The following is a 20,230-nucleotide window of genomic DNA, read 5'->3' on the forward strand; positions in this document are numbered from 1 at the left end:
ATAGTGAGGAGTCTGACACAAGTAAGTGGAAGCAACACCAGGACGCAGCTAAGGGCCCCGTGGTCGCCAACACACCTTACCTAGTTCAGAACCCCTGGAACCCCTTTTAGTCGCCTCTTACGACAGGCAGGGGATACCGGGGGTGTTATTCACCACTCCTAACCACAGTGTGGGGAGGGGGTCGGAAATGGATAGGAGGAGCATAGTGGGATACGAGATATATATATTTTTTTATTTCAAAAGAGGCACCTGAGCCAAGGCTCATAATGGTGCAGTACAAATAATTACATTTGGCAACAAAGATGAGATTTGAGAACATCAGCTTCTAGGACAAAAATATAATATACTATACAATGAATAATTATAATATTAATTACATTTGGCAACAAAGATGAGATTTTAGAACATGAGCTTCTAGGACAAAAGTATAATATACTCTACAATGAATAATAATAATAATAATAATAATAATAATAATAATAATAATAATAATAATAATAATAATAATATTAAGGTATCCTAGTGATAGAAACCAAATATGAACAGCAGTGATATAGTATACTAAATCAGTAATCTATAGGCTTGGCATTTTTACTTTTAGAAAATTAACAAGCTTGGTTTTAAAGATAGGTAAGTTAGCGGCTTCTCGAATATGCTCAGGAAGGCTATTGAAAAACTTTACCGAGAAATGCCATAAAGAATTAGTGCCATACTTAGTAGACTTTGATGATTTACAGTGAATTTTAGTAGATCCTCTTGTACTGTATGAATGTATATCCGAATTCAAGTTGCAAAGTGTGTTCGAATGAGTTTGTCCATTTTTCAATTTATACAACATAATAGCTGAAGCTTTTTTACGAAGACCATCTAGTGACAGAACATTACAATACTGGTAGACCTGTATGGTTGGTGTTAAGGTGGGTAAGTTGAAGAGTATTTTCAGTGCTCTTTTCTGTAAGATACTGATCTTTTCAAATTGTTCTTTACTACAACATGCCCAGATATGAATCATATAATTCAGATGGCTTTCAATTAGTGCATGATAAATACTCTTTAACAGTCCACGAGAAACTTTGTATTTTAATCGGCTGAGTACACCAATAGCAGGAGTTATTCTATCACACAGCATTGTGATGCGATTCTCCCAAGTTAGCGACTCATCTATGCTAAGTCCTAGAAATTTGGTTGATTGAACACGAGGTACCACTTGGTCATAGAAACTTAAGTTGATGTCCAGAGGAAATGTACATAACGGTTTGTGAAATATGATATAGTTAGTTTTATTATGATTAATTCTTAGTCGGTTGGTAGTAAGCCAGGTCTGAATTATTGCTCGTGCAGCGACGGTATAGTAAAAACTCTTTGGGCTGCTTTCATTGCAGATACCATAATAAACCCAAAGTAACTATAATTAAAAATATATTGTTCTAGAACACATTTTAAGCGCAATAAAACGCTTCTATCTCATAATTATCGACCACCATTACTTTTTTCCCCATACTGTAGGCATACAAGCCGATTACTTTACCGTTTGTCATGGGTTCAATTCTTGGTTCTTGATTCTTTAGGAATACGAACCCTAACAATACTTGGTCGAAGCTAACACAGAAGTAGCCTAGGATCATGAAGCTATTTTCGCTTCAGTAGACTGTGAAAGAAAAAATGCTGATTCGGAACTTCTAAATATTCTATCAAAAATCTGTTTTTTCTGAAGAATAGCTAAAATACGACATAGGGTTTAAAGAAAGTTCACTTTTTACACTGTTTTATTTTAGTAAGCTTGACTGTTGGTAACGCTGCGCCTGGAATTCATTAGAGAATGACCTGCTAACTATTTCTGCTTCCCTGATGGGAGAGGTGATGCAATGAGAATGGCAAAAGAGAATGGCGGGCATTATATCAGTTCAACTGGGCCTCTGCCTCCTCCTCTCAGCTTTTCATGTTCTCTTGATACAAAGGCCTCTCGGACGAGACGCAAAGAAAAATGGCGGTGGCAAATTGCTGGCAAATAAAAAAATGGCAAACACCACATGTATATGAGGTTTTCTTATCAGTATGAAACTTTTTCAAGCGGAAATAATTCCAATTTTGACATATGGAATAGAAATTATATGGGACCATTTAAAAGCACGTGATCTGGATGGAAACTCTAGAAAAAGTGAAAGTTTCACAATTCACTCGATTGAGACTTGTATTATGTCCTAACGAAAGAAGACTATCTAATTCAAGAAATCAGAAATACTGTGCAACTACCATCAACGACTGCCCTCCAAAATGCATTAAGAAAGCGAGAACAAAAACGAACTGACATTTGGTGCGAGTTTTATGCCACTGACGCCATGACGGATAAGGCGTGGACACAGTGTAACTACGAGTTAAGACATGTGGTGACCCGTTATGCTTGTCATGGCATCCATCATGCAGTTTGCACTAATAAGAGATTCCATGACCCTTGTGACTCATGTGTATGCGAACTGTGTGGTGAAAGTTGTCACAGACATCACTTGCAGTTTTGCAAAAAGAGAAACAAATCATTGTGTACTTACGCTAAACAATGATGCACATTGTGCGCAATTCTTTTAATAATAATAATTATCAATATTGGATGCATTAAAGAAAGGAACCTCAAAATCACATTTCCACGGCGAACACTAAATGTGTTTTATTATAAACGAACAGTGATGAGACGAAATATTTGTGAAATAACAAGATGGCTGCCGGCTTCGCGAATAGAACAAGACAAGACAGCAGAGAAAATGACTGAAACAATATTATTGTTCTTTCATTGGACCTTGAATTGAAGGAAAGAAATGCATATAAATTGGCAATACGCATCATTGACTTTAGGTATCTACGTGATGGACACCAGAAATGGACATCTGAGACATGAAATGTGCGCAAGGTTTACTATGAATCAGAATAAGTGGAGAAATGTGATTGCATTCCATTTCAATACTGGAGTAATTCTTCTTCTTATTCTTCTCTTTTCGAATGGCCCTGATTGGGAACACGTTTGTTTAATCGTCGGACTTTGATCTCTGCTATGTATTGACGCATCTTCTCCCGGTGTAGGTAGCTCTTTCCTTTCGCCTGAGCAGCAGTGTCGGCGATTGGGAATTAGACGTTGGAAGGGACGCCAATTTATAGATAGAAAAATGCACGGCGATTCTGGGGGATACAATGGGGGAGATTTGAACAGAATAGCTACAAAGTGGTATTTTTTTAAAATTTCCACAGATAAATAAATGTTGACAGTTTTAACAACTGGAGTTATAACTTAATAGTTTTTTGTTGAGATTTTTGATTAAATACTATACAGTAAAACTCACCAAAAGAACAATTAGACATGTTTTACAACAAAATAGTAGTGCGGTGTGATTATACAATTAAAAAAGGTCATTTAGCATTTGACCGCACACTAACAAAGTAACACACACTCGATCGAACAACACAGATGCATTAAGTGAGACTGACGAATGCGCGCGCCGAGCGGGTGAATCATACCCCAGTGTCCACGGCCTTGTCAAAAATATACCCATATTTTTCCCTTCTGGATCTCTCACGGAGTCTGTCCGTTTTTCTCTTTTATTTATTTAATAATACAGTACACTAAATCATGGATGAATGATAAATAAATATGCCCGCCTCGGTGGTGAAGTGGTTAGTGTAATTAGCTGCCAACCCCGGAGGCCCGGGTTCGATTCTCGGCTCTGCCACAAAATTTGAAAAGTGGTACGAGGGCTGGAACGGGGTCCACTCAGCCCCGGGAGGTCAACTGAGTAGGGGTGGGTTCGATTCCCACTTCAGCCATCCTGGAAGTCGTCTTCCGTGGTTTCCCACTTCTCGTCCAGGCAAATGCCGGGATGGTACCTAACTTAAGGCCACGGCCGCTCCCTTCCCTCGTCCTTGTCTATCCCTTTCAATCCTCCCATTCCTCCGCAAGGCCCCTGTTCAGCATAACAGGTGAGGTCGCCTGGGCGAGGTACTGGTCATCCTCCCAGTTGTATCCCCAGACCCAGAGTCTGAAGCTCAAGGACACTGCCCTTGAGGCTGTAGAGGTGGGATCCCTCGCTGAGTCCGAGGGAAAAGCCGACCCTGGAGGGTAAACAGATAAAGAAGAAGAAGATAAATAATCTACCATTGCTCTTCATCATAAATTAATCCTGGAGAATGAGGTGGTGAATTCAGAATCGCAGAGATAAGTAGCAACAGTTCCTTCGCGACTCGTGAAGTACGGTATTGTTTGAATAATGTGTTGACTGTTGGGATAATTCCTGTCGCAGATTACTACTCTCGTAAAAAGACTAGGGCCGCTTTTACGGTTTATTACGCCCTGGGTGGACTTTGAAATGGCGCCACCAATCCCACAATGTGCCAGTTCCAATTTTGGTTTGGGAGGTATTTCTCCCTCCAATAGAGAGCCAGCCCGTTATCCACCAACTGCCGCTAACCTCCAATCAGAGGAGTTGAGAAGGCTGAAATAAACGGTTAGGCACATACAAACACCTCGTCCCAGAACGCAGGGAATCTGCTATTCGAAGTAAAATTCCTTTGACCCAGTCGGGAATCGAATCCGGGACCACTGTGTGCGAAGACCAGCACGCTAACCACTCGGCTGCAGAGGCAAACCTTACATTCTTCCAATATACACTTAAGAAAATGGAAATTGCAACACCATGAAGGCATTAGTCGTTTGTGTTGATTTTCAAGATATGGAACGATGCCATATAGGTATGTAAACGATCAAAGTTTCAGACCCATTGGATTGTTGCTACAGGTCTCCCCACCTGATTGGTCGCGGAAGAATCAACTCCAGTATACGGACTCTGGTGTAGCGTAGTTGACTTGCAGTCTGTGCAGTGAAGTGTTCACCGTCAAATATGCCTCGACGACAGAGAAGAGCACGCTATCAACAACTGTCGCCGTTTGAGAGGGCTCGGATAATTGGGCTGTGTGAGGCTGGATTATCGCTAAGGACTGTCGCTGCACGTGTTGGCCGACAGGCATCTACGGTGCAACGTGTATGGCAGCAGTGGTCAAATGAAGGTACCCACACTTGTAGACCTGGCACAGGCCCAGCGCGACAGACAACTGTGAGAGAGGATCGCCACATCATTCGGATGGCCCGGATGGAACCCCATACAACAGCAGCGCAAATTCGAGCAGCTGTGGCACCCCAGGTTACACAACAAACAGTTGGTAATCGCCTGCGTGCAGCTGGCTTACGAGCCCGTGTCCCTGCAGAAGGTGTTCCATTGACCCCACAACAGCGACGCGTAAGGCTGGCCTGGTGTCGAGAAAGATCGACGTGGGTCGACGAATGACATGGGGTCGTCTTTAGTGATGAATCGCGCTTCTGTCTTGCCCGCAGTGATCGCCGGAATCGTGTGCGCCGACGTACCGGGGAGAGGGGCCGCCCAGATCTTATTGTCGAGAGGCACACAGGGCCAACACCAAGCATTATGGTCTGGGGAGCTATTGGCTTTAATGTGAAATCACAATTAGTGCTTGTTGAGGGCACTATGGCTGCTCGACAGTACGTTGTGGTTGTCCCTATGATGGCGAACATTGCTAATGGGATGTTTCAGCAGGACAATGCCCGGGTTCACACTGCACGCATCTCCAGAGAAGCTTTCCACGACATCACAAAGTTAGAATGGCCCGCCAGATCCCCGGACCTCAGTCCTATTTACCATGTGTGGGACATGATGGGTCGACAACTGCCCAACTGTCCTCAGCCACCCATAACTCTGGAACAACTGACCCGTGCAGTGCAGCAAGCATGGGCCACAATTCCTCAGGAAGCGATCCAGGGCCTTATTGACTCCATGCCTCGACGAATTCATCAATGTATTGCAGCTCGTGGTGGGCATATTCTGTATTGATTGTTGTCCAAACTTGCGGTCAGAAGGACCTGAAAATGTAATCATTGAATCACAACCGAACACTCGTCCTGCATGTTCAATTGCAGCAATGTAGCACCACTTCTTCTGGGTGTTGCAATTTCCATTTTCTTCAGTGTAAGAGACGTGAGTCTAGTTGAAGAAATAAAGATTTTTGAGCTTGAATTAGGGAGAAAGCGGTCGTGGCCGTTTAAAGAATGTATCGTTCCGGTACTTACCCGGAGGTGAATGGAAATCCACAGAAAACCATTTCAAGAATGGCCGACGGAGGAATTAGAACCCACGGCATCTCCGGAGTCCGAGTTAGAAGCAAGGCTATATCGCTGAGCTAATCTGGTCCCTTGTTGCTAATAATAATAATAATAATAATAATAATAATAATAATAATAATAATAATAGTACCACGAGGGTAAGTTACACCTGCCCCGTTCATTCAAATGAAGCGCCTTGAAAAACGCCATCTCCAATATAAACTGGCAACAACTTGTGCAAAAAGTTTGTATTTTTCTTCACAGATGTCTCTTCAAAAAACTGATGTTATACCCTCTAGTGTGAAGAGGAACGATTAAGACTACAAAGTAATTTGTTATTTTAAGGTTTCCTAAATTGAGTTGATTTGTCTTTGTTTTTTGGTGTATCACAGTTGTCAACACTTCGATCTCCTTCCGCCAACTTCAAAATTGGCCATTAGAAAATTTTGTGTATTTAATTTCAACAAATCACCTTTTCTTTTACATATTTAATTATCCAATAAAAATTAGGGGTGTGCCGGGCCTTAGCACAGATCTCACTAGAACCTTCCTCTCGAGTATAAAAGCTGGTACCTTTTCGATCCACCTTGTCTTCTTGATCGTCCAGTTTCTTGAGTGCGTGCTAATTGTGGAGGCGGGACCGTTTCGCCCTTCATTGAGCAGTCCAGCACTGTAAGGTAATGGCAGCTATTTAATAACTAGGTGATAGCATCTGAAAGCTAGCTCGAGGGGAAGGTTTCCTGTCTTTAATTATGTAACCTTCAATTTCCAATCTTCAATAATGTAAACTTCATATTTAAATGTAAATCTCAAAACTAGCCTAGAAACTTAGCCGAAATTTGGGAATAGAGAGTGTGACACCCTCTCGAGTTTCCTATCAACTTGTATTTGAGGTGACTATGTTTTTGTAATCATTTCCTATCTGCAGCCTTGTAACTTAAATTTTCTCCATCTAGTCAGCTCAGTAGAATAGGATTAGCCTCTGTAACTTAGGACCAGAAGCCCAAATAAGGTTTTAAACTTGTGTGCAAATTTCAAGGAGTGGAAATGTCCGCCTCCGCATAAATTTGAGTTTTGTGCCAGTAACTTTAACCTATGGCTTTTTCTTCCCACCAAGGCGCGGTAGAATAAGTATTCGATACTCTTGCAAAATTCTTATGTTGAGCGGTTAGACTGTTGAGAGTTTAAGACCGTGAATTCTGTTTGTATTATAAAATGTAGGTTGTTCCTCGAGAGGCCTGGAAAGGGTAAGTTTTAGTGAGCAAAGATGCTCTGGTTGTTGAAGATTGCCTCGATAAGGCAGTAAGGGTATGAGGTTCGGAGCGCAGTCTCCTAGACAATTCATAGAACATTGACGCTCTTTCCATTTTGTAGAAGTGTTAGTAAAACTCTTTAAATGAAAGCAGGAGACCTGTCTCCTTGACTCCTGCGTGTATGGAGCAATATTGCTACCCAGAGTCTGAAAAACAAATTAACTGACTGTGTACTCAGTGAACCTGAGTTTAGCGAGTTTGATATCTTATGTTTCACTGAAACTTGGTTACCTGATTTTGTCTTGGACAGTGAACTTCCATTCTCGTCTAACTTTTCAGTGTTCCGTAAAAACAGAGGTACCGGTAAGCGTGGGGGTGGTGTAATGATTGCAGTAAGTAATAAACTTAAAGCCCGTCACAGGCCCGACCTAGAAACTGAATGTGAGATAACCTGGGTTGAAATTACGATCCCCAGAAGTAAAAACTTGTTAGTTGGCTGCTTCTACCGCCCACCCTCCGGTGATATCACAGCGTTGGAAAATTGCTTTAATTCAACGGTTTTGGCTCTAAATAAATCCAACGATATTGTGCTAATCGGTGATTTCAATTCGCACATATCCTGGCAATCTACAACCACTGGAACAGTAACCGACCCTGTGGACTCATTTATTTTGTCTAATTTCATAAACGGTCTTCATCTACATCAGTTCTGCTTAAAACCCACCAGAAATCTGGCAACATTGGACCTCCTCTTCTCTACAGTAACTAGTGCTAGTGTATCTGTTGGCAGAAACATTCTTAGCGCTGACCATGACTCAATCGAGGCTACCCTCAGCCTACCTGCTTGTCAACATAAAGACTTCCCACCCGCTGCGAGGCAAACATTTCCGCTCTGGAGTAAAGTGGACTGGCTAGTCGTCAACCAGGACTTGTCATCCCTCCCTTGGTGCTGGTTATCAGCTGAGCGTGACGTCAACAGTGCGGTTTCCCTGTTTGAGGATTTAATATTTACCACCATTAAACAGCATGTACCTTTCTCCAAACCCAGAACACACAAATATCCCCCCTGGCTGAGTGCCGAAACTAAATTGCTACTAAAGAACAAAACCCGTGCGTGGTCACTCTGGAAGTCTATCCCCAATTCACACACGTATAATACTTTTAAACACCTCAGGAAAATCTCAAAATCGCATCTTAAAAATGACTACAACCGGCACATCACTTCTATAACTGGAAACCTTAAAAACAACCCTAAAAAGTTCTGGACCCTAATTTTGTCACGCAGAAAGTCACCTCGGATACCACTGAATCTTAAACTACATAGTGATGATGTCCCAACTGAATTAAGGTCTCAAAAATTCAATGAGTACTTTCACTCTACCTTTAGTCCTCCTGCACCTATCACAGAACTACCACAAATCAATAGTGTTTGCAGTTACTCACTGTCACAAATATCAACGACCCCTAACGAAGTACAAAATATTCTCAATAGTCTCCCAACAAACCGCTCCACCGGGCCCAATGATATTAGCCCTATATTCCTCAAAAATACTTCTGCATCTCTCTGTGCACCGTTATCTACAATTTTAAACCTGTGTATGGCTACTGGTACATTCCCCGACAGCTGGAAACAAGCTGATATCACACCTATTTTCAAATCTGGCAACAAATATGATATATCATCATACCGCCCAATATCTATCGTTCCAATACTATCCACTGTCCTCGAAAGAATAATCCACCGCCGACTCCTCTTTTTCACACAGCCGTACATATCTGAAGAACAACACGGATTCACTCCCGGAAAATCATGCCTCACTAACCTCACTGTTCTCAATCACCACATCATTTCAGCAATGGAAAATAAATCTCAGTTAGATGCAATCTATATAGATCTGGCCAAGGCATTCGACTCAGTGGATCATGCACTTCTTCTTCATAAGCTCGCTACCAGATTTAATATCCACGGCCCCGTCTTGTCATTGATAACAAGTTTCCTCTCCGGCAGAAAACAAAGAGTGGTACTCCCTGAATCTGTCTCATCATGGTTATCTGTGTTATCAGGAGTATCTCAGGGCAGTATTCTGGGACCCCTACTCTTTGTTCTCTATATCGATGACATAATTTTTTGCACCCGAAATAGTCAGTGTTCCCTCCTCTTGTACGCCGACGACCTGAAAATCCTAAGGGAAGTGTCTACGCCTGATGACTGTGACGAATTACAGACTGTTCTCAATTCGTGTGGTGACTGGTTTAAGAAATGGAATCTTTCTCCCAATTTTAAGAAGTGCAATACAATCTCCTTTTCATTGCTAAAGCAAGGAATGAACACTGCATATAGTATCCACGGAAATACATTGCAATCGGCTTCTCAGGTAAGAGACCTAGGTGTTATAATAGACTGTAAACTAACCTTCTCTGCTCACATTCACTCCATAAAATCCCGTGCTATGCGTACTCTAGGCATTCTTTACAGGTTTACTGAAATTAATGATATTAACGCCTTAAAATTATACTTTGTCTCGTATGTTCTCCCCATTATTGACTTTTGTTCCCCTATTTGGTCCTCATCTGCTATCACAAACATATCTCAACTAAATAGTATTTTTAACTTTTTCACTTTCATTGTTAAGACTCGCAATCCTGTTTTTAAGAACAAAACTAAATCTGACATTATGAACTACCTGGGTATACTTGACCTGAGAAGCCGTTTACAGTTCTCTGATCTATGTTACCTCCATAAAATAATCAATGGCTACACCAAATGTAATTCTCTTCCAGCGTACTTCCCTATACACGTTCCTCCCCGCCCTACACGCAACCGGCGCACCCATCATGTGTCCCATGCGCGCCTAACCTTACAACAACGCTCTATCTTCCACCGTCTCCCTACTCTTGGTAATTCACTACCCGATATCGACATATTCACACCTTTCGCATCCTTCAAACAAAAAATTAAAAGATTCCTTTGAAGTCCTCTCCAGGTTTTCACTTTCTTCCGTCCCTCCAACCCTTGACCTTTCTTCTTCCTAATTTCTGAAACCGACACTTCCCAGTTATCGTTTTCATTGTTGTTACATTGTTACTGTTAAAATTGTTAACTATTGTTACTTAATATTGTTGTTTATACCTTTGTTATCTTTTATACTTATTTTAACTTATTATTATTATTATTATTATTATTATTATTATTATTATTAGTGTAAAATGGCCCTCCATAGGCTGTATCTAATAATTAAATAAATAAATAAATAAATAAATAAATAAATAAGTAACCTTTGTAAAATTGGGAGCTTCAAGCTCAGGTGATTAATTGAAAATTTTTGTTGATTTTCTGATTTCTCCTATTTTGTATTTAAACTACTGTGTCTGAAATCTTGTTCCGTCGCTGAGCGACATGTTTTGTTAATATTTTGCATTTTTTTAAAAAGAGAGGAGGAAATAAATATAACTTTAATTTTTAAGCTTTTAATTATCTTTTGATTGTAGTAGATAGACTCATTCATGCCCGCACCTTCTTTCACCTCTGTCCACCAAGGAATCTCCGTAACAGTAATAATAACAATTACGACATATGGTTGGGAACAGTATGGGCATCCGGTTGTAAAACTGGTCCAAATTCACATCAAGCACCAAAGACCAAGTAGCAAAAGAAAGTGAAGATTTGTCAAGGCACGAGTGATAAGACGGGAAAATATTAAACAAGTATTAAATATAGCTGTAACTATTACATCTTCTTCCTGACACGTTTCTGTTTATGCAGGTCGTTCATACAAGCTGCTTCTGTGGATCAGCGGTAGAGTGTCGGCCTCCGAATCCCAAGATAGCGGGTTCAAACTCGGCGGAGGTAGTCGGATTTTTGAAGGGCGGAACAAAAGTCCATTCGACACTCCATGTCATACGATGTTGGCATGTAAAAGATCTCGGGTGACACATTTGATGTTTACCTGACAAAATTCATTAAATCTCAGCCATAGACGCTTAAGGGAGTTTCGGTTTACTCGGTCTGCCATCTAGTAGGTCTAGAGTAAAACAGAACGTTGAAATTGATGAGCAGACAGCCAGATGGCGTCAAATTGAAATGTCTGCACACGGTAGCTGAGGCCATACGATTATTATTATTATTATTATTATTATATTATTATTATTATTATTATTATTATTATTTATAACTATTACATACTACAGTAAAACCTCATTAAGACATTTCTGCAGAGGGACAAGGAAAGAAAACGTGTTAGGCAAGAATACATACCTATGGAATACACGAATAAAAACTATCCAACAGGGATATGTAAGCACTTTGATATGCTTTTTCTGATATGCACACATTTTACGTCATCTATGTACGGGTACAGTGAAAAACATAAGCCATCTACCATTTCTAAAGATGAGACGAAAGCATTAAAAAGCATGAAGAAAGATGAGGTAACAAATATGATAACCTTTTCCGCTAGGACTTCTTAAATAATGACAGTGCATTAACATGTGTGTAAAAGCCAGACAACAAATATGAAAACATGCACTGGGGCCCATAAAAGTATCAACGTATTATTGCAGATCACACTCTTCCTAAAATATATGTTAGTTGAAGCCTTATACACTAGCGGAAAAGGATAGTGTTACACCATGAAGAACCACTCGGATATTTATCAAACTTTGTGGAGATGTTCAACACATAACAGGTATTAAAAGATTAAACTTTGAGCCCATTCGGAACTGTCCTTCACCATGATCATCAACATGAGTATGAGGTATGACCCCCACGGGCACAAATACACTTTTGTATTCGGCATGGCATGGAAGCGAACAGCCCCCGAATGTCATCTTGAGGGATTTCTTGTCTTGCCTGAAACACATGCTGTGTCAGTTCAAGAAGAATGCTGGCTGGAAGCTGGTATGACGGTATACGTCTTCCCATCACATTGCAGACATGCTCTATGGGTGACAAGTAAGGGAACCAGACAGGTAGTCAAGGATCCGTACATTCCCAAAGGCGTTTCTGGTGTGATCTGCAGTGTGGGCTCTTGCATTATGCTGCTGGAAGAAGCCATTTAGTACCCTCGTCATGAAGAGTATGAGAACAGGGTTAAAATTTGTAAACATTTTCGTAATACACAGGTAATTGATAGCAGCAGTTTCGAGAGACACTGTTACACAAAGCATGGCCTTCATCTAAACAATTCAGGTAAACGAAAGATAGCAAATATTGTTCTAGATTTTATTAATCATAAGATATGTACTGTAAAAAAGATAACTCCCTTGAGTTATAATACTGACCAGGAAAACTAGTAGAAAGAGCCAGCTGTACTTCAAGCTGGCTCAGCCAACTAGTAAATGAAACTCAGGAAAGTAAGGAATTTCAAGTTACCCAATTGCAACAGTCAATTTTTAGGGAGGAAGGGGGTCTGAGATTGCTCTTGGTAAACTGTCAGAGTGTAGTAAATAAACAATTAAAATTCGGTACATTGATGGAATCTTATGAGACTGATGTGGTGATAGGAGTGGAATCGTGGTTGAGAGAAGGGGTGGGTAATAGAGAAGTATTTCCAGAAGGGTACACAGTCTATCGTAGAGACCGAGGAGATAAAAAGGGAGGGGGGCTGTTTATTCTGGTGAAGGAAACATATTGTTCACATGAATGGTTTACCAATGAAAGGGATGAAATATTAGGGATAAAATTAATTTGTGATAATATGAAGGAGGTGGGAATTATAGGAACATACAGGCCAGGAAGAGAGGAAAGAGACATGGAAATATTTGAGAAAATAATAGATTATACTCATAAAAACAATAATAATGATGTGGTAATAATTGGGGGAGATCTAAACTTGCCTGAGGTTGAATGGAATGGAGCTGCAAGTGAAGCCCATGAACAGAAACTGGCAAATAAGTTAATTTGGTAGGGAGGATTTACACAAGTAGTACAAGAACCAACTCATCTCAATAACTTACTAGATGTATTCTTGGTTAAACCAAGGGAAATTGTTGATAAAACTGAGGTAATTGAAGGAATAGGAGACCATAAGGCTGTAATAATGAATGTAGGACTCGTACCAAAAAGGCTTAATAAGAGGGTCACAAAAGACAAGAAATTGTACAGAAAAACTAAAGTTGATGAATTTGGGACTTACCTTAAATCACAATTCAGTTGTTGGATAAGTGAAGGGAGTAACGTGGATACACTTTGGGCTAAATTTAAAGGAATCATTTGGGAAGGAGAGAAGAGATTTGTACCTGTTAAGAAGGGTAAAATGACCTCAGACCCTGTTTATTATACAAGGGAAATAAGAAAATTAAAAAGAAAATGTAGAATAGTAAACAGGAAAATCAAAGAGGGTAGGGAGAGTAGAGAAACTAGAAAACAGCTAATGAGGGAACTGAATAGAGTGAAAAAGGAAGCAAAAGAGAATTATATGAATGGCATACTTCAAGAGGGTAATGACCACAAAGGGAAATGGAAAAAGCTGTATTCATATATCAGGAATCAAAAAGGAAAAGGAATCCAAATTCCTACAATGGTGGGAGAAGGGGGTGAACACTATTTAACAGATACTGAGAAAGCAAACCTATTTAGTAGGGAATTTAGAGATTCAGTAGATGATTGTCAAGAGTTGGAAACCGAAACAGAAGATAGAGAGGGAGAGAGACAGAGGGAAACAAGAAGCTTCTCATTCACAAATGAAGATATTTTCAGAGAAATCCAACTGCTTCAGCAAGGAAAAGCAGCAGGAAGTGATCAAATTACTGGGGAGGTATTAAAGACAATGGGGTGGTACATAGTGCCTTATTTAAAATTTCTCTTTGACTATGTCATAAATAATAGTGTAATACCAAAGGAATGTTTCTTTTTTTTTGCTAGGGGCTTTACGTCGCACCGACACAGATAGGTCTTATGGCGACGATGGGATAGGAAAGGCCTAGGAGTTGGAAGGAAGCGGCCGTGGCCTTAATTAAGGTACAGCCCCAGCATTTGCCTGGTGTGAAAATGGGAAACCACGGAAAACCATCTTCAGGGCTGCCGATAGTGGGATTCGAACCTACTATCTCCCGGATGCAAGCACACAGCCGCGCGCCTCTACGCGCACAGCCAACTCGCCCGGTATACCACCAAAGGAATGGAAGGAATCTATAATAATACCAATTTATAAAGGAAAGGGTGATAAAAGGAAACCAGAGAACTACAGACCAATCAGCCTGACCAGTATAGTTTGTAAAATACTGGAGAATTTAATATCAAAGTACATCAGAGGGTTATGTGATGATAAAAATTGGTTCATGAGGAGCCAGTATGGATTTAGAAAGAAATTTTCTTGCGAGGCACAACTGGTGGGATTTCAGCAGGACATATCAGATCAATTGGATTCAGGAGGTCAGTTAGATTGCATAGCCATAGATCTTTCCAAAGCCTTTGATAGAGTGGAACATGGAATATTATTAAAGAAATTGGAGGGAATAGGATTGGACGTTAGGGTTACACGTTGGATAAAAACATTTCTAAATTCAAGGGTTCAGAAAGTCAAAGTAGGAAATAATGTATCTCAGGAAGAGAAAGTTTGGAAGGGAATTGCACAGGGTAGTATAATCGGTCCGTTACTTTTCTTAATATATGCAAATGATTTAGGGAACAATATAACATCAAAAATGAGATTGTATGCAGATGACATAATTGTTTATAGGGAAATAAACAACATTGAGGATTGTTCACAATTACAAAGGGACCTTGAAAGTATCCAACAATGGGTTGAAGAAAATAATATGAAGGTTAATGGAGGCAAATCAACTGTTACAACTTTTACAAACAGGAGCTTTAAAACTGAATTTGAATATACTTTGGATGAGGTAGTTATCCCAAAAGATGGCAAGTGCAAATACTTAGGTGTGAGATTTGAAAGTAATTTGGATTGGAAGTGTCATATTGATGACATTGTTGGGAAAGCATACAGATCGTTACATGTCATAATGAGGCTACTTAAAGGATGCAACAAAGAATTTAAAGAAAAAAGTTACTTGAGTATGGTTCGTCCATTATTGGAATATGCAAACAGTGTTTGGGATCCTCACCAAGAATACCTAATAAAAGAAATAGATAGTGTGCAGAGGAAAGCAGCAAGATTTGTAACAGGGGATTTCAGGAGAAAGAGTAGTGTATCAGAAATGTTAAAGGAACTTGGGTGGGAAACTTTAAGTAAGAGAAGGGAGAAAACTAGACTTATAGGATTATATAGAGCCTATACAGGAGAAGAAGCATGGGGAGATATCCGTGAGAGGCTTCAGTTGGAAAAGAATTATATCGGCAGGACAGCCCACAAATATAAAATTAGAAGGAATTTTAGCAGAAGCGATTGGGGTAAATTTTCATTCATTGGGAAGGGTGTGAAGGAGTGGAACAGTTTACCAGGGGTAGTGTTTGATCCTTTTCCAAAATCTGTACAGATATTCAAGAAGAGAATAAACAGCAACAGAGAAAATAAATGAAGTGTTAGAGGGCATTCGACCAGTGCAGGTTATTATAAATAAAAAAATGTGTGTGAATAAATTAATTCCATCCCCTGGTCTAAGGAGTTTGAACAGCCAAAGTAGGGAACTGCCTGTAGGGGTGAAGTACAGTGGGGACTTCGAGGGCCCTGGGACCGCTACGGTAGCTGTGAAGGCCCTTCAGGAACTCTGAAAAGTGGTGGTAAAAGGGGCTCTGGTTAAGACGCAGCAGGTCGTTATGCTACTTAGGTTCCAGAATGGGTAAAGAAAAGAAAAAGTAAATAAATCCAATGTAAATTTTAATCTTATACCAGTTGTACAGTATCATTTGAAGTAATTCCACATATTGTATATCTGATGACTATATTTGTATGTAGTACAGGAGATATTATAAGTAGAATTTTGTAAACAATGTAAATTTATTAAGGATGAGCTGTGTGTTTAATAGAAAAAATCGTTAGCGTAAATTATATAATATTGTATTATAGGAAAATTTTATTCTCTTGTTAATTTAATATTTAGTGCTTGACAATAATGTATTTTAGTGTACCATTTGCCACAGAGGTAAACACCTCATTTGCAAATAAAGAGATTTTGATTTGAATTACTTTGACTGCCATCTTAAATTTGACAAAGACTTCGATTTGCTTTGATTGAAATAACTGATTATTTTAACCATGTTAGTTCAATTTTGTCCGTATTGACGTATATTCAATTTCAAGCGTTTTATAGAAATTGCTTTGATTGGCTCGCGTTGAAACTTCACATGACTATTTTCCTAATCCGTGACAAATATTCGCTACCCTTCACTGTATCACTCAAAATTCCTCCTGCGGGTGGGGGCAGTAGAATAACACGCATGGTATCCTCTGCCTGTCATAAGAGGAGACTGAAAGGGGTCCCAGGGGCTCTCAACTTGAGAGCGTGGGTTGGCGATCATGGGGGCCCTTAGCTGAGTCCTGGTATTGCTTCCACTTGCTTGTTCCATTTTCATCTATACTATCCTACCTCCCTTAGTCAACTCTCGTTCTTTTCTGACCCTGAAACTACTTTGTGGCCCTTGTCTTTCTTTGGCCGATATCGTCATTTTTTTAAGTGTCGGAACATCTTCCATTTTTTTTTCTCTCTGATTAGTGTTATATAGAGGATGGTTGCCTAGTTTTACTTCCTCTGAAAACAATAATCACTGTTACCACCGCTATCACTCAAAACAGAATTAATTTCTAATTTCTGAATGGAATACAAAATACAAGTACAAACAGGCTTCTTACTGGGTTATTCAGCAATATCACTGAAAAATGGCAAGCAAAACTGAACTTTCCTGAAGCCAACGGCTTGCTCCCAAAAAGTGTAATTTATCCCAGTAAAGTTCAAGAATTCCAGGTCATTCCCGTTTTTGTGCAACTTCCCACGACCTGCCTGCTGTGGTGAGGGCTCTTATCTGTGTTGGAAATCACGTTCCTTTCACAACGGATGACAAAGTAAATTTTCAAGACTAGGAAAAATGTGATCGTACTAAGCAGTAATAGCAAAAATTTGTGATGCAATAAGTGAGGTAGTTTTTATATAGATTTAATACGACATGAATTGGAACTTCAAATTTACGACATGCTAAGCAAGTAATCGTCTTAATGAAGAACGAACATGCTAAAGAGTTTTCGCTGTGTTATACATTACAAAAACAAATGGTATCTGTATATTTCCTAGACAATATGAACAAAGATATAATAGATAAAGGATAAATTAATAATGAGGCTCTGCCTTGCCTCAAACCAGGGACCTCAACGTGTAAGTCAGTGACTAGATCATTAGACCAGTATTGCTACAATTACAATTGTGAAAAATACCAACAGATATGCAGGCTATTAAATTTAAAGGTCCATTTTCTAGTTAAATAAGAGCCGACAGCACAAACTTTCAGACACGTATTTGTATACATTTGACGAAAATCAACCTCCTGAAGTTAAAATGAAATTGGCGAACCCACACCTGATCCTTCTGATATATACATCTTCTTCTTCTACCACTTTTCCCCACACCTGTGGGGTCGCGGGCTCGTACTGTGTTGCACATGTGTATTTGGCCCTGTTTTATGGCTGGTTGCCCTTCCTGCCACCAACACTTTGTGGAGGGATGTAATCACTATTACGTGTTTCTGAGGTGGTTGGTAGTGTGGTGTATTGTGTTGTGTGAATATGAAAAAGAGAGTGTTGGGACAAACATAAACACCTAGTCCCCAAGCCAGAAGAATTAATCAAAAACGATTAAAATCTCCGGCTCGGAAGGGAACCAAACCCAGCGTCCTCTGAACCAAAGGCCTCAACGCTGACCATTCAGCCAAGGAGTTGGACTCTTCTGATATATGCATCACAAATTTGAAATCAAATTGGAGAACTCACTCTCCTGAATGTACCATTCTGGAAGCAGTTTTGAACTTATTTTTGAACAAAATAAAAATTTATATATTTTTCACCACGTAATTTAACATCTACACAGAATGTCTCTTGAGTTCACAAGTTTACAGTTCTTAAAGTAACAACAAAATGGACTTCACAGCTCTTGTTTCATTCTGCCATGAATTCGAAATTCTTTAGAACCTGATGAGCTCATTTTCTTCTAAGGAGGGTTCCAGGACCATCGATTAGACGGCGAGAGACTGAGTCCAGAAACGGAGATCAACCAATGTATGAATGAAGTTTCTATATGATGAAGATTTTCCGAATAACAAAGAATACTAGAGACATCAACCTCTGTGGTATCGAGTAGGAGCTGCAGAACCAATACAGCAGCCAACTTACTGTCAGGCAGAGAAAGATGTGAACGTAGTAAAGTCTGAAATGAAATAGAGCAAATATTAGTATGACATGGGCATGTAAGAATAAATGTTATGTTTGAAATGATTTATTGAAGATGCATGTGCTACAATTTGTAAACCACACACAATGTGAAATTGAGATTTTTAATGTGAACTGTTTAAGAAGACAAAGACACACCATCTTACAATACCTCATAGTCCATAAACAATCGTAAAACACTGATTTTCCAGTACAACATAATCCATAGGCAAGCTCAGGACTGAATGTATGTAACGTGATACTGATACGTCTCATCCCAAAGTAAGCAATACAAAATTAAGGTGTTGCACACACCATCCTTATGTTAGTACTTAAAGTTCTTGCTAATAGCTTTATGTCTTTATAGATAATCTAGCTCAAATATGTCATCTCATTACTATTTGCTTGACCAGCAACATTGGGCGTGGTTAGCACTTGGATGGCTGACCATCCAGTACTACCACTTACTGATACTTGTAACTGCTGTGCTAGTTATGCTCACTGAATGTACATTAGTCTTCTGGGGCATATATATGTTAGAGTACAACATACACATACAGACAGGAAAAAACAACACATACGGAGTTAAGCAACATTGGGAGTGGTCATACACAGGATGGGTGGCCAGCACAATACTGTTCTAGCTACAAATACTGCATAAATCACCTATAACGGAAATTTTTAAAATTTAATACTTCATAAATTCAAGCGATAAAACACACTACAGTCCAAAAACACTACAGACCGACAGAGGAGCTCTGATGGGAACACTGGTATTGGTGTGTCACACACCACCTGTCTACGAGACAGGTGGACCATATGGAACTTAGGGGAACATCATTACATTTTCTTGATAAGCAGTATGTATTCTTTCATGAGGAATCCATATTCATTTTCAAATTTCAAGTACTGTGTCATCAGCTGTCCTCTTTAATATGCCATAGTTCTTACATCCCATTGTTCTTTGTTTACCTGTCAGGTAGGATTTTTAAAATCAATCAATCAATCAATCAATCAATCAATCAATCAATCAATCAATCAATCAATCAATCAATCAATCAATCAATCAATCAATCAATCAATCAATCAATCAATCAATCAATCAATCAATCAATCAATCCTGCTAGGCATTTAGGTCAGTCACCCAGGTGGCAGATTCTCTGTTGGTTTTCTAGCCTTTTCTTAAATGATTGCAAAGAAATTAGATATTTATCGACCATCCCCCTTGATAAGTTATTCCAATCCCTAACTTCCTATAAACAAATATTTGCCCCAATTTGTCCTCTTGAATTCCAACTTTAACTTCATATTGTGATCTTTCCTACCTTTAAAAACATCACTGAAACTTATTCGTCTACTAATGTCATTCCACGCCATCTCTCCACTGACAGCTTGGAACATACCACATTGTCAAGTAGCTCGTCTCCTTTCTCCCAAGTCTTCCCAGCCCAAACTTTGCAACATTTTTGTAACGCTACTCTTTTGTCGGAAATTACCCATAACAAATCGAG

The 20,230-nt window shown here is 39.6% G+C and overlaps 1 protein-coding gene across 2 annotated transcripts in view; it reads right to left on the reverse strand.

The window, feature by feature from the left end:
* Positions 1–16,942: 16,942 nt before the first annotated feature.
* The window catches only part of LOC136878965 (putative fatty acyl-CoA reductase CG5065), a 129,430-nt gene continuing 126,142 nt past the window's right edge, over positions 16,943–20,230 (reverse strand). For both annotated transcript variants that reach the window (XM_067152612.2, XM_068228891.1), the window contains exon 9: positions 16,943–18,717. In XM_067152612.2, coding sequence (XP_067008713.2) covers positions 18,585–18,717 — 133 coding nt within the window. In that variant the 3' untranslated portion in view covers positions 16,943–18,584. The remainder of the gene's footprint in view (positions 18,718–20,230) is intronic.

This window comes from Anabrus simplex, chromosome 8, assembly GCF_040414725.1.
Source record: "Anabrus simplex isolate iqAnaSimp1 chromosome 8, ASM4041472v1, whole genome shotgun sequence".
Classification (NCBI taxonomy): domain Eukaryota; kingdom Metazoa; phylum Arthropoda; class Insecta; order Orthoptera; family Tettigoniidae; genus Anabrus; species Anabrus simplex.